The 16,703-nt window shown below is 32.0% G+C and overlaps 1 protein-coding gene across 1 annotated transcript in view; it reads right to left on the bottom strand.

Annotated features, from left to right (window-relative positions):
* LOC119837672 (lachesin) overlaps positions 1-16,383 on the bottom strand; it is a 23,534-nt gene extending 7,151 nt beyond the window's left edge. The window contains exons 1-2 of the mRNA XM_038363404.1: positions 16,027-16,383; positions 3,074-3,177 (exon numbers count right to left, since the gene is read on the bottom strand). Coding sequence (XP_038219332.1) covers positions 3,074-3,177; positions 16,027-16,108 — 186 coding nt within the window. The 5' untranslated portion in view covers positions 16,109-16,383. The remainder of the gene's footprint in view (positions 1-3,073; positions 3,178-16,026) is intronic.
* Between the last annotated feature and the right edge of the window lie 320 nt (positions 16,384-16,703).

Below are 16,703 nucleotides of genomic sequence, written 5' to 3'. Positions count from 1 at the left end.
AAAAAAAAAAAATGTTTACTGTATGTAAAAAATTAAACTTTTTTATATTTTTTGCTATAGATGATATATTTATTCATCAGTTATCCAGCGTTCGTTTCATTGGGCTCTGATGTTGTTGTGTGAAATGTCTATGAAAAAAATTTATTCAAGTCACCTACGCGTTATCGTCGCAAAGGCTTAAATTATTTATAGAATAATTGAATGGTTTGATGTCTTTTGATATGTCTCACTCTTCGTGTCAACTATCTCTATCCAAGCATTCGGAGGATAGGAATGTTTCAAATATTTTTCTACGAAAATAGGAAAACATAACAAATTCGAAACATCCGGTAAAATCCTATTAATATTATAAATACGAAAGTTTGTATGGATTTATGGATGTTTGTTACTCTTTCACGTAAAAACTACTGAACCAATTGCCATGAAATTTGGTACATCGACAGCTGGATAACTGGAATAACATATAGGCAACTTTTTATCCCGATATTCTTACGGGATACGGACTTACGCGGGTGAAACCGCGGGGCGCAGCTAGTAATGAATAAATAAAGCAATCTATGTAGTTACGCGCAAGTTCACTTTACTATATCTACACCGATGTAACGTTATTAAAAATTTTTCATTTCTCGAAATGGATTAATTATTGCACATTCCAATACTTGTAAGTCTATAAATAGAATAGGTATGTCGAGCCCTCTTAACCGACGATGCCTCTTAACCTCATATGGATTGCTCTCAGTGAAAGAAAAAATATTTACCTACAGAACAGTTTAAGATCTGAAGATTCATTGAGTGGGTAAGTGTTGGGACTTTAGTGTTTAATTAATCTTTTCAATTATGAATACCGCATGAGAAAGCAAAATGACACATCTTGTATAATTACAATTTGCTTTGGTCAAACTGTTACCATTAAAGTTACGTAATAATAAAAGTATTATATGCTATTGCATTAAAGTAAAAAAATGAATGACACGGGTTTGTAGTTATTTTATGTATTAATATTTATTATTAAGTTATTTTGTAAAAAAAACTATTTAAGGATTTTCTTCTAAGCTATTCAGCTAACTAAGGGGTCGCATACAGTTATTATGTACTATGTAATAAAATAAATGTACTATTAAATAATCACAAAGCAATTTCCTCCTTTCTCTAAAAATAATGTTTGTTATGTTAAATTTTTTTAACAATTAATAATATTACTCAAATTATTCGTCGCATCACATGAGCGTAATGGAGCTCATAGAAAAAATCACGTAGTCATTTCGTATTCTGCACTATAATTCACAATTCCGAGCACACAATGAGGTAATTCAATAATCTCTTTGTTCCAGACCACAATGGTTCACAGAACGCGAGCGTGGACTTATTTATTCGTCAAAGAATATTAAATCGTCTTTAAAACCCTCGTCCTATACGCTTCATCCCTGTGATTCGAGGCAAAGAGAGCAAACCATTCCTATTATAGTAACAGAACGTATCAATGATGCTTAGTTTCATCTTCAGGCTTCAGCCAACCTTATGCTTTGCTAGCCTAAATCCTCGGTACCTGGAGAATACCTTCTTTTGTTTCTTATTAGTATCTTTTAATGCCATTATAATGTAATACGTAAACCTAGCTGCATTTTCAAGGTGGATATTTAGGTTTCAGCAACTTTTGTACTTATTTCTTCTGTGTGCATTAGAATGTCTGTCCTCTAATTCTCTCCAAACTCTGTGCATATTTATACTACCGCGTATCTTGATTTAGATAGTTAAATTTCATAAATCATAAAATATGACTAGACAAAGACATTTCATAATCGCTATCAGAGGAATGCAAATATTGTTGAAAAGTATAATAATGTAATGACTTTATAACAACATAACAAACATGATTTTGATACTTTCAGTCAGAGTTACACTATTTTCTCTAGTACAGTGCAGAGAAAAATGGATATTATCCTTTTTCTAACGTTGAATCTGCATATTACACGCCACTCCAATTTGCCTAACTAGCCATCCTGCATGATTAATAACTGGCGAATCGTTTCAGAGCAAAGTGATATTAAGTTGGCTTGTTAAAACTTTAGTGCGTCGCACGAGCGAAGTTGTATGGAATTTCAGCTACTGTGTATCCGTTTATGCAATTATAGTTGTAACTGGTCTCTCAGTAGAATATGTAATGTGTATCTTATTCAGCTAACTATGATGAATGTGGATTCAATGATCTGTTTGATTATCCGGCTTACTCGGAAATCGCTGTTAAACATGCGTATGTATTATTTGTTTACAATTTGCTTCACTGTTTGTCGCCAGCGAGAAATAAAGTGTATTATTACATACAAACAAATTTCGTATTTAGTTTGATGATTTTAGTATATTATTTATTTATTAATAAGCAGTAACAATAAAGTATGTAAAGTTAAATGATTTAAAATTTTTAATATATTCCATCCACACACGATTATAATTGTTCCACATCTAGACCTTTTAATTAATATTCAATAATGTAATCAAACTACGATTAAATCCTGAAATTACACTAATCCAACCACAGGAACATAGTGACAAAGTAATACCTACCTTATGAACGTAGTTATATGTGATCAAAATACGTTAACCCAACGTTTGAATATTATCCAAGCTTCAAGATCATAATGCGATAGCACAATCTTAACAACAGCAATGATTTTTATGATCTACATAGTGATATTGTTGTTGTTACACAGAGAGGAAACAGTGATATTGCTATTTATAGTTGACGATGATAATGATTATGCATTATTTATTGTTGTTAAAAAATTCTCGTTTTGAATTTTCGTGATATTAAGTAACCATCAAATCAATCATTATTTTCATCGATGAAATAATTATTACATCAAAATTTCACACTAGGATATTTATTTATTTCAATTACCAGAAGAAATAAAAATAAAAATAACGCTTACCATGTATTATTACTACTTAGTATATATACACGGATATATAACCGAATTGCAATCACCTACCCAGTCATTCTCTTAATAAAAATTTATATGTAAAGAAGCCATTAGGATTCGCATATGAATTTTGTCATAATAGTAAAGTTGCGTACCTTATATCCTCTGAGGTCCTCCACCACGCAGGCGAGCAGCGCATCGCGTCCCACAGTGACCGTAACATTGGGAACGGGTTCCACGAATCGCGGAAATAGGGACTCTGAAACAAACATGTGATAATATATTCCATTGTATATTGTTCACATTTGGCGCTTTTTTTTGTTCTGTTCCATCGCAATCCGCAGTAATATTTTCTTTTTATCATTTAGGTATTGCATGTCTTTGTATAATTTGTTAGAATGATATTGGACTAAGTCCAATTTTATCAATACTGGTATGGTTTAGTTTGTTTGTTTGAACGCATTAATGGAAGATTGGACTGGACTGATTTCAAAAATTCTTTACCGTTTTATATGTAAGTATACTGATTGTATCACAGGCGAAACCAGAGTATGGCTTTTTCTATATTGTATCTCTTTAAATATTTCAGTAATAATTTACTACAATCATTCTTATTAAATAACATACACTCCCTTAATCAAGAGCTTGATTGGCATGTTAAAATTTCATATTAAATGAACTACCTACATTATGATTATACCAGAGTACTCGATGTAAGAAAAAAATAAGCAGGAAAGATTTTATGTAAATGTGGTATACATGTCGATATGAGCGATATTTCAAAGGCTACAATCTATTTAGGATAAACAACCTGAGACATGGAAAAATATCCGCGAATGATTGATGAGGCAACGCGAATAGAACAAATCCATCCAGGGCCCATCAATCTTGACTGTACAGAGAACGGGCTTCTTGCAAGCGACGTCTACGTCTCTAATGAAAGAAGAGCTTACCGAGCGCGTACAAACAATTGGAAAATGTTGTTTCTAATATACAGCGTAAGACAGATCGTCTGCGGCGCTTTTACAGACTTCGCTAACATAATACGTAACGAAATTATAACATATGATCTTTTCTATACGCTCTTAAAATAAAAAAAAACTAGTTATTTTAAAGACCTTGCTATAATTTGAACATTATTTAATTTAAAAGTAACTACAATATAATTTTACAACTAAAATTTTCTATTTAAAGTTTGTTGATGATCTAAGAAAACATTTTATAATATTCGAGTTACGCAAAGTATTCCTTGAAATATTCTTCGTAAAAATGCGAAACACAATGTTAAGGTATTCTTTGTAGCGTTAGATGCCCTTCAAAATGTCAAAGGAGTGATCATTTTGGTTTTTTTTTAGTTCTGAAACCCAAAAAATACACAGAGTTGAAGAAGTGACCGTAGCCGGAAGAGGAAACGCCTGACTTGAACGCAATTACCCTGTCCGTGTCGAGAGAAAATAAGCGCGACTTTAATTTAATTTTTAATAAGCTTAAAGTAGGTTTCGTAGGTTAAACTTATTAAAATCTTTTTGCTATTTAACTGCTTTATATCAATTTAGTTTCATTAAAAGTTATTAAAATATGTTTAAAACGAATATGTCCATACTTTTTTTCACACAAATAAGTACTTATTTATATATTTTATCCATTGTAAATACTTATTATATAAAAAATAATAATATTTATACATTTTAGTTGCATTACTATATTTGTATAATACAGTGTCATGTAAAATAATTTACAAAGAGCTTTATAAAGAGCTATCGCATTGGGTAAATATAGGAACTGAGTTGGCAAGCAAATGTCATTGTGGCACTCGAAATTTGATTACTTAACTGCCAGTGTCATCAGGTCAATAAGTGTTTACAGATGCACGCGACGAGTCCAGCCCTCGCAGCCCGTATTTACCTAATTGCCATAGTCCAGTGCACTGTGACAAAAGTCCACGTTCCAGCAAATTAGATTCCGCGAACCCCGACTCCTGTTTCGAATATGCGAATCCCCGGTTACTTCTTTTAACGTAAATTAACTGCCCCAGCTTACGGACTTTAAATAGCAGAATGGCATACATTTTGTAGGATGGTAGCTATTCCGAACTTGAAATCGTAATTTTTATCTGATTCTGATTAGTTCGTAGAATTGTATATATTGATAAATTAAAGACATGCTATTGTCTGTCATTGTCCACAATAAGCGAGAATACGTGGATATTTTGTATTCAGTTATAATTTTGTAAAATAAAAGCGAGTCTGGTTAATGCGAATCGGTGAGTCTCATGCAGCGCTACCGCTTCGATGGTACATTCATGAGTATCGATTTTATGCAAAATGCAACAAGATTCACTTGAACGCGCTGTCGATACGTGTTATTTGGAACACCTATGTAGGTATCGAGCAATTACGTCGTATCGATGCTAGCCCATGTAATGGTTAGATACAGCATCAGCCCATTGAGATCTGGGAAACAGAGAATTGAAGTAATCTATAAACATGACGCTCAATTAGCGACTAGCGCCTTTAATGAAACTATCGTCCCTCGCCTTAGAGTGAGATTTTAATTAAACTTTGAAACGCGGAAAGTAGGTAAGGTACCTACATATATAGTAAAGTATCGTAGAATAATTTGATTCAAAACTTTGTTCTCAGTTTCGTTATAACATATAGCAAAAGTACTTAAAAGGACAATGTTTTTATTTGTGTTAGACGCAATAGCAACTTTATAGTAATGTTTTCTTGAGTTTGATTTTGAATTAATGAAACATCAAAGAATGCATCGTCTGTGGCATTTCATATGTTTATACCAATAAGAAACCATAAAACATTATTGCTCTTTCTTTGGAGTATATTTATTCGAGATTATAATATTTAATTCCTCATTCTATTCACTCGCAGAAATAAAATAAGGATACTTAAATCTTTTAGAAGTTGTGTAGTTATTAAAGTTGGAATGCAAGGCTCTTTAGTTCCAATTCGAACGACAATGCGCTGCTTTCCGCATTTAATGAGACTATTGGAAATGTTCTCAGTATTTCAAGTATAATAGGTTTCGATTTTTTTACCGAGGATAACATAAACATTGAACATTAAATAAAGAGAAACAATCAAATACCAACATAGATTCAATTTGGTTCCATGTATTATAATTGTTTTATCCAACAAATTATGTATCAAATAACTAATTAATAAGGAAATAAAATGGCTGAATAATACAAATAGGTATTCTTTTATTTTATACTTAGGCAGGAAAAATATTTGAGTTTCGTGGAATTCCACCTGCTTTTTGTTTATTCACGCGACTTTCAAATTAATTGAAATTAATTGTTGGGGATTCACTACTTATTTATAAAAAAAATATTATATTAGTTACCAATAACTCAAAGTTTTGCTAAGTTTAAACTTTCACAGTAAAATTTTTATAGCTATACCTGCAAACGATAACAAAAGTTAATATTGAAAAGAATACTCTTTAAGTGCCCAATATCAACTCGATGCGATGGTTATAAGAATATCTGCATGACAGGTTGGCGTTATATTGCTATTATAAATCAAAGATGGCGACATTGGCGGTGCGAGCGTCGTGCCACCTCGCAGGCGACACCAATCAGATGTATAAATTGTACCTGAGTTCATCCGTGCCTATTTCACACGCTAGCACCATTCTTGCGTACTTTTTGTTACTTAGCATACCATTTACCTAAGAACTACTTATAAACATTTTTAAAAGAAATTTAAAATCAATTTTTAATAAAGAAATTTAAAAGCTTTCCAATTTTCGTTTGTCACTCTAAAAAGAGAATCTCTAAATACGTAATGCAATTATCGGAACCATCCATTCACTAATTGAGCCGGTAAGCGATCTGCATACAAGCCAGCGAAATAAAACTAAGGGGAAAGAACAACACGCACATAGCATATCGTTTATTTTAACAACAACGAGAAAAATAACATTGGGGTCAGCCAGTGGATTGCAACAACGAAACTTTAAAGCGTCAGCACGAGTGCCTGACAATGGTTTCCGGCTCATATCGTCAGATTGGAACGCGAGACGCGAAGGTGAATTACACAATACCGCGTGAGCAACCACATTTTCCGCATTTAGTTCGTGACTACGATGCATCGCTGTTCAACCGTTAATAAAATACGATTGTGGCGCGGAAACCGCACATCGAAAAACCGGTAAACGTCGCGTGAAATGCTACTGGTGCCGGCATCGGCATAGACATCAAGAAATATGGCGAACGTTGCGCACATACGAAATATATGGTACTGTAGAAGCCCGTGTCGACCCGTGCCGGCTCTTCGACTTTTATTCATGCTTGCTTTCTATTATTATGATTTCAAAATAAAGTGCTAAGAATCGTTATAGGAGAGTATGTAAAATACTTCTACTGCGGGTATTTTTAGTATTAAAATGTCATAAATTTTCTAATAAAATAAAACCAATTAATTAAGTATAACGCCTTGACTCGCGTAGTAACCGAAAATTCCCATGGGCATGACCCCACTCCGGTAATAACTAACCTATATCACTCTCTTTCATCTTAACCTCAGACTGGAAAATCATATCATAAAATTGCTCCGTTCCTGATGTGACGTGATAAAATGACAAACAAACAAATAAACAAAACAACATAATTGTTTCGCATTAGTGATACATATGTATATTGAACATAACTCTGTTTAATAATAGCTATGACGGATACGGTGTAAAAGAAAACAGTTCCTACTTTAACTGATAGTTCCTACATTAACTGATACTTTCACGATAAATTGAACATCGACTTTCAGATTTGGAAAAAGGAAAACAAATCAGAGGTAGAGGAATTTGAAATCAACAGTAATCTGTGTACGCGAAAACGCGGAAGGAGATGGATGACAAGGAAAATACGCGAGAAAATTCAAAAGGAAAGCAAGGTGGAGCGCGCGCGGAAAATTGGCTTCATTAAATGTTGGCGGGAACACACAGATGTGACGTTAGCCGAGTCAATGTACCACAGATTATTATAAACGATGTCTATGGTAATCTAGTTTAAAACACGTTTAAATTTCCTAGACACGAATAGGATTAAGATAAGATTATATGGTAAATTTAATTAAAAGGTCGCTTAAGAAAATAAAATAGGACCAGTGAATTTTGAGCAAAATGTGACATAAAATTTAAACGTGATTTATCCAAGTTTCAGTTTTAAAGACATACAGTTTAGCATTTCAGTATATTTTTAAAATTCAATTTAAAATAAATTATTTTTTTTTTCTCTCTTGTGAGATTAATAATTACTGTAATGTATTTTTTTATATGGTTCGTCTACCTGAAAAACATGATATTATTATAAAGAAGCGTCAGCTTCTGTATCACTCAATCAGCTCTAAAGCTTTAATCTGACACCCGTATGTCCCGGGAATTTTTACCAGAACCGACTCTGGGCATCGATTTGTTTGTAACCACATTACCGTTATTTGTAGCTTTGGTCCGATTTTCGAACAAGTTGTAGGTTTGTAATATATTTTTACTTGCCGTTGTACTGTAATGACTACATAATGAATTTGCAAGATTTATTACTTATTCAGGTAGTGAAAAAACAGAGTTTTTATTTTATAATAACGAAATGATCCATGATCTTAGATTATGTTATACTAATTTAAACCTAAATACATACTATTTAGGTTTCCTGATTTTTAAAGAAAACTTTACGTAACTAGAAATAAAACCTATACTAACAAAAAACCTAACTATATGGTTTGTGGTTATGTAGAATCAGATAGATATAATTAAATCAACGATATAGCTTAAAGCTAATAGATTTTCAAGTAACTTTCAAAAAGGAGAGGTTTTTCATTCGACTATATTTTTATACCGCATAGCTCTCGACTGGGTGAACCGATTTTGAGGATACATTTTAGATTTGAAGGTTTTTAGTCCAATTAAATCTAGGTCTAGTTCTGGTAGAAAGGTCGATTTAGCTTTTTTATATTTTAAACATTAAATTAATTGTAATGGTCTCTATAATAAAGAACCTTTTAAAAGGAAATATGGTTCGTAATTTTTATTAAACGCTGAAATGTTTGCTAAATAAGTACGTTTAAGAATGTGATATTATTAAGGTAGTCTTACAAAATCCTTTACCTTTTTCTGTATTCTGCGAATCCTTTGAGCCGAGCTTAATGATTTATGATCCGACTCGGTCTTAAGATTCCATTAGCCTTGTTTATATTGTATTGTCATGTATAAATAATGTTATGTTGTACATTTCACACGACATCATACATATTGTACGACGTATTGTACGAGTAATTGAGAATATAACTATTTTTTTAAGACCGTATTTTCTAATGTTGCCACAGATATTAATTTATGTACTTTTAAAATAAATTTCAACAGAAAATTGATGCGAAGACTTCCTTTATAAGGTGGATTAAAAATGTGTGCAAAAAAAGTTCTGACGTCTCTATGACATTTACAGTAATATCATTTTTGTGAATTATTGGTGTCGTTGTTTTTTATTTAAAAAGCCAATGTTGTGAGACCTAAGTATAATATTTACAAAGCTTGGATTTTTAATACTAAAGGAACAAATGACAAATTTTTGCTTATCAACTCTTTTTTATCTAATATTATAATATTATAAAGCTGAAGTGTTTGTTTGTACTACACTAATCTCAGGAACTACTCGTCCGATTTGAAAAATTCTTTTAGTGTTATATGCTCATTTATTAAGAAAGGCTATAGGCTATATGTACCACGGGCGAAGCCGGGGCGGACCGCTAGTTATTTTACAGTAGTTTTTTTATACAGGAAAAATGAATTCCTCCGAATAAGTGTGCTTAAAACAATAAAATTAAAAATCGCTTATATAAAAAGATACATAGAAAGCCCAATAATTTGTAAAACAAATATATTGATTCTGTGATTTTTGATTGAAGTAAAGAAAATAAAACATGTAGATAAAATTTTTTAAAAATTTGAATTCTGTTGAATCGCTTGAAAGTGATTTAAACAAATTTTTGACGTTTGATACACTAAAAAATCTAAGTTATCTCACATGTTAATTCCCAGAAAATATCTAAAATAAGGAGATATGTAGGAATTCGACCGGCTTGAAAATTATAAATCTGCCGACCAACCGCAATACTGAAAAAAGTTAAAAACGTAGTTGCATTATTGCATTAAAACATTGTCTGTACCGAACAAAGCACATGTGCTCCTGTAAAATTGTGTATTCATATTGCGTAATTCACACGAACGCGAGGGCGTAAGTTTGCAATAATATTATGACCTTTGCGGTGTGCCACTATGAAGTCTTGTGTTCCATACCTAATTAGATGGAACAAACTAAACCGTTCCATCCGTCGACGAGAATATTATGTCAAATATTATTTTAGTATACCTGGTAGATACCATTCAATGTTTTCAATTTGCATACTACATTTTATTGTACGACTATGTGTTTCATGTTGATGAGTATATTCGTAATAAGTATGTGAATTCTCTAGAAGGTGGGGATTTTTTAGCATTACCATATAAATTTTATGCGTTCACTTAATTAATACAGATTGACACAAAACATTACCCGGTATAGTTTTGATAAAATATAGTAAAGATAGTAAATGTAGTAAAGATCCAAATACAATATACTTATTTAAAAATCACTTATATTTCATGCAAGGCTGTCTGAACATGCGCTGTTAATTTTCCTGCTACAAATTTTACCATGAATGTCCTCTGATTTTCTGATCATTCTGCATTTATAGGATGGTCTATGAGACCAGAGAAAGATCTTGCTTTCATTTTCATGTGTAAAAATTTGTGAATTCTTTATGACGTATAAGAACAATATATGCCAGGCTACATAAGACGCACTTCAAGGACACGAAGGTGATACTATCATTCTGCGAATTCGGTATCACCATGATGTTGATCTCCTACAAAGACGTGTTAAGAATCTCTTTGAAAACTCAACACAATTCAGGCTGCATAACGAGACTCCCACGTAAGGAGCCACAAGTGGCTAACAGCGACTATCATCATACATAACTAGAGAGATTTAAAGCAAGAGGTATTGCTTCAGTGTGTAGTTATAATCACCCTCGTGTGCTGTCGTAAGGGGATTATTTTTATCTTTGCAGGAGCGTGAATGCCAATACAAATGTCTCGTAAATCATATTTTTAACAAATTATGTATTTGATTATTATTATTGGCCCTATTTCCACAGAAAGTGTTTCCACAGAAAGTGTTTCCACGGAAAGTGGTCCGTGGTTAATGTGTTGCTTTTTATTTATTTAATTAATTTTCCGAAAAACGAGTACTTTTGACGTCATTCGACACGCATCAATAACCATTATATTTATTTACATATAATATGTGTATATGTTAATTTTGTGGACAAACGAAATTGCAATATAAGTAATTTTGTGCCCGCAATTATTTATGCGGACGCAACCAACTCCGTTCATTGGTTTATTTTATGAATGTTTAAATTGTGGAAACATTTCTATAATTTTTTATTTATATAATGGAATTTAAAGAAGATATCGTATTATAATACATGATGTAGTTTGCATTTTAGTTCTAATCACATTTCTTGCGATTATTGAAACTCATTTACTCAAATGTTTCGTTTGTAGGAGGCCTTATTGGGCAAAATAAAAACTATAAGTTTCATTCTAGTTTTTCCTATAAAATATGATGTCTATTAGGGAGACAGAAAAAATTCCTTATACTTGCCTACTCGATGCTGCCTAGACATATTATCCGCTCCACATTCTGTTAGATATTTACATGTTATAAAACATATCTAAATTTAGTACAATATTAAGCTGTAAAAATACTTTTATCTCTGGATATGGTGGTGATCCCCGAGTACTAGGTATATAGGCTATTTAATATGTACTACGGGCGAAGCTGGGGCTTAGTATAGTCAATTTGTAAAGTGAAATATCACATGCTATTGTATTTAATCTGCGAAAGCAGTGATAGCGTAACTTTTAAGAATATTTGTTGTCAACTTTGTAGATCTTAAAGTCATTGAAAGTTATGAAGCAAAGAAGTAACTTCTGGCATTGCGGTCGAGTAACTCAAGTTGGTCGAGGCTTGTTTATGTGACAATTGGCGTAGCAATGAACTCGCACTCTGCGAAGTTGTACAGGCATTTTGAGTTTACACAAATTGAAGCATAGTACTGGCAACTCACAAATAATCATACACGAGATTGTAGGTAAGTTTCGAAGCAAGCAAACGTGGAAAGTTCATTCAAGTTGGTGCTGATAGTAATTCACTTTGGAATTGCGGTCGAAACGTAAATGAACAGTGTACAGTTGGCTACGCCGCAATGCATTGCCCTTTGCGAAAACCGCGGTTGTGCTATTTTATTGTCTTTGAATTACATTAAAATGTTCAATGTTTATACGATATTCTAAACACTACCATTAGTGCTGCTGTTTCATTTGAAACAATATTAAAATCGTTCAAATGATTAAATAAAATTATTTAACAAATGAAAAGTTGGAAAATTTGACTTAACCCGCAATTTATTAAAATTAAATTACATTCAAATATAAATTTACAATTTCAGGGCGCTATTGTGAACCAAATGATATAAAATGAATGGCATGTGTTAAACAAAGACCAATTACTATGTATGCAAAGGGCGATTAATAGTCATATAAATTGATCGAAATCCAATTCTCTTTTGAATATTCTATGCCTCATCCAGCAAAAAGCTAATCCGTTGAATAATGGGGTTATAGATATCGGAGTGAAACAGGCGTGACAGAAAAATATGCCAATTGTCGGAATCTATACGTTTTTGCGGATTAATAAACGGGGACAAATTACGTCTCGGCTTTCGGAATATTGAATATGATTCATTGTCCAAGGATGATGCTTAGATATTAATAAATTTGGAACATATTATTGTGTGAACATTGATAGATGCGGCGCCGATCAACATCAATGGAACCGATTGGTCGTTATAAAATAAGTTAGGTAATTAGAATATTATCTTCGATAATAATATTATCTATAAAAAATCGCTAATAATAGGTATTATAAATTATTTTTACATTTAAGAGGGGGACACGAGACATGGTTGTAATTTTATGGCCATTTCCTAGGATTGTTGATTCATTACAAATATTTGCTAAAAATCTTTTGCTCAATAAACCCATTTTTTTTAAGGAGAAATGCTCGGTTTTTCCTGGATATTGATCATAAAGCATCTACTATTTAAAAAAACATATTATCAACTATTTTTATATACCTATGTTTCTTTACCTTTTTTTAGCACTAGAACTTACTTTTGTGACGGCATCTGTTCTGTTCTTAACGAGCGTGAAATTTAGAGAGTCGCAGCGATAGTTTTAAAAACATTTAAGTTTCAAGTGTCTCCGGTTTTATTTACTCTATAAAGGGTACTTTGTGATTAACAACATGGTTTTATAATATTTTGATATACAAATTAGTGGCCTCGAGAAATTTACGTGAGTTTCGTAGCTTGTAGTATGTGTGGGTAGAACATCTCTGAGTTTCTGAAAGTTCTGTATTAAATTGGCAAAATTGTCGACCACACCAGAATTAATGATAAAATTGATGTTCCACTACACCAAAGTGAAAGTATAGAAAACTATGACTTTATTATTATGACAACAGCCACTAAATTAATGCACATAATATAAAGATTACCACATAAAAGCGAATATGGCGGCTTTATGCAGATTTGCTCAGAACGATAAATTAGAGGATAACTGGAAGTTTTTTAAATATTGTTATGCAATCGTAACCACGACTATTTACAAAGCCTTTTTTAATTAATTAGGCAGCAAAAATCTTTAAACTCGAAACCAATGAGTTAGGAGTACAGAAAAATAGAACAACGAACTAGTTTGTAAATATGAATATAGTATATATTTTAATAATTCTCACGCATGCATATTAAAGTTAACAAAGGGAGCAAAACACCGTAATTTAAAAGGTACTTTGTGATTAACAACATGCTTTTATAATATTGTCATGTCATGTCAACATTTTGACGATGCGTCTCAAAACTACTTTTTTAATTTTTTTAGCAGTACAATAATAAAAAAATGCAGTCATAAAGCTGATTTTAATTAACACAAAATTTTATTACCTGATCACATATGATCAAGTCATGTATCTATGAATTTTATATTATATAATTAACTCCAATAATAAATTCCTTAATAAATAAGTACGAGTATATCAGTATATCGTTTACTATCAGGCGAACCACCAGCTCAGTTGCCCGCTATGACATAAAAAAAATATACACACGCGATGGTGATAACGTTAATGAGGATATCCTGTGTATATTTGGTAAATACTATCTTTTTATATAAAAACGCAATTGCAATAATACAATTACTAAACTCTAGCGTTTGCCTTAAATGTATAATAATATGCTAACAACGTAGTAAAATTTTTATTTGTTGTTCGAAATATTTTAAACTCTTGACTTTTTAATGATAAATAGCGTTACTACTTATATAATTATAACTAGTGTAATTAAGAACGTACTTGCAATGCTTCGCATAAAAACAAACCTATTGTCAGAATGACAATTATTAAATGTGTCTATAACTATAATGACTGAGGAATGAATGATGAATATATTCAGTATACAGTATCTATAAATTGGAAATTATTTTGTTAACTGAAACCGCATTTTGTGAGTTTCATTAGTTTAATATTACATTTATTCATTATTTCTCAATTAGTTTAGATAAAAAAGTACCTACATACAAGTACAATGTCAATAAAAATTTACGTAACATATTTTCATTTCTTCAATATAATATTATCTTTATAATTAACGCATTATCATTAAGCTATAATTACATACAGATATTTATTAATATGGAAAAGATACATATTGAATTATTTATCAGGATGGGCGAAGGTGGGACTTACAATAATATTATATTTTCTTACATGTTGTGTTCTTTCTAAATAAATGTTTATGGACATATGTTTATTGGTATTGGTACATATATAATGATATAAGATGTATATATTACGCGAGGGGTTTTAGAACTCAATCTATTGTTATATTGTTATATGCTATCAAAGCATGAATATTTCCTTGTTTTATTACACAAGCACTATTAAGTATAAGTATCACACTAATATTATAAATATGAGACTTTGTTTGTTCAGATGTTTGTCCGAAAATCACGCTACTGTTAAAAGGATTTTGATGAAATTTGTTTTATAGACAGGGTATGAGCTGAGCTGGGTGATAAGATACTTTTTATCCGGATGAAATACTCCTTTGGGATAAAACAGGAATCAAGAAGGACAGGACATAAAAATGGCGCTGTATTTAAAAACGAATCTATCACCAGAATGATTATTAATGGAATTAATAATTTAAACAACAAATAAATAATAATAATAATGACAGAAGTCCCTGCTGTGCTTATAATTAAATGGATAGCTATTTTGATAAATAATAACCATCTACACCTTAGGTCTCTAATAAACATAATACTGACAAAATGTACTATAACCTCATCCTTTTTATTTAAGTCTATTGAAAACAATGACGAAGTAGAAAGTATGGAGATGGATGGAATGTAGTAACTGTGTGTTATGATTGTAATGGTATTAAGAAATAAGCATGTAATGATAAGAAGCAAAACTTTTATATGAAATCATTATGTACACTCCTGCGCAAATAAATATATAATAGAGTACTAGCATAGATAATATAATACAGATAAATCTACCTAGGTAGTCCTATAACTATAGTAAGGTTATTTTAAAAATAATATTTTTTTAAATATTATCCGATGGATATGTGGTGTAAAAAATATCAACTGAAAAAGATAAAAAGACAATTTAAAAATACATTTTAAACAAAAGTTTAAATAAAGTGGGAAGAAGAAAGCTGTAAATAACTAAGTAAAGTGAAAAGTTTTAAAACAATTAGATTCGTCCCACTCACTCTTTTCTTAAGAAATACAATTTATTATATAATTCTATTTTGTGATGAGGCATCTATCGAAGCTAAAAAATTTGTTTTGGCTAATCAACTAAAATAAATTCTAGATAATGAGTGTATGAATAACTGTATAATATATTTTTTAAATTTCTTACCGTCAGCCGCCAAGATGGGACTGCTAATTGCGAAAAGTATTAAAAAAACTTTACAACACAAATTGTATCGCAGAAAGTTCATATTGGCTTAAAAATTTCAACCGATCGGCATTTTACGAGCAAACTTTTCCGACTATTGCGACAGTGTCAACAGAAATACTATCATGACTTTTCCGATGCGGCAATGAAGTTCGCTCATTGATTCGCCGGCTCGGCAAAGGAATCGGTTCAATTAAATATTCATTGGGCGATTGTGGGTTGAGCGGGTGCCAGTTATAAAGTCGCGTAGCGCGAGCGTGAGACGGGTAGGTTTTGGCGCGAAAACCCGTCTGCTGTCGCGTGGCACTCCGGCTGCCTACTGCTCGCTCCGCGGAGCCTTGACGCTTTGTCTACGAGCATTGTACACTCGCGGCGCTTGCGTACTCCCACCTCGCGCTCGGATGAAAGAACAGAACATTGCCAGTATTTGTAACAGTTTGCGTCAAATTGATATAAATGGAGACGGTTTTAATAAAGTGTAATTGACTTTTGCCGACTTTGCGTCGCATTAATTTCGGCCACGCTGAGACGCCTCGGGCAGGTGCTGCGTTAAATACCTACGCAACTTCGCTTTCTGCTATGAATAATCTCAAATTTAAATGAATGTTAATTATGACGAGATTCAACTTTAAGTAGAT

The sequence above is a fragment of the Zerene cesonia genome, chromosome 3 (genome assembly GCF_012273895.1).
Source record: "Zerene cesonia ecotype Mississippi chromosome 3, Zerene_cesonia_1.1, whole genome shotgun sequence".
Taxonomy (NCBI): Eukaryota; Metazoa; Arthropoda; class Insecta; order Lepidoptera; family Pieridae; genus Zerene; species Zerene cesonia.
This window is presented reverse-complemented; position numbering and strand designations above follow the sequence as displayed.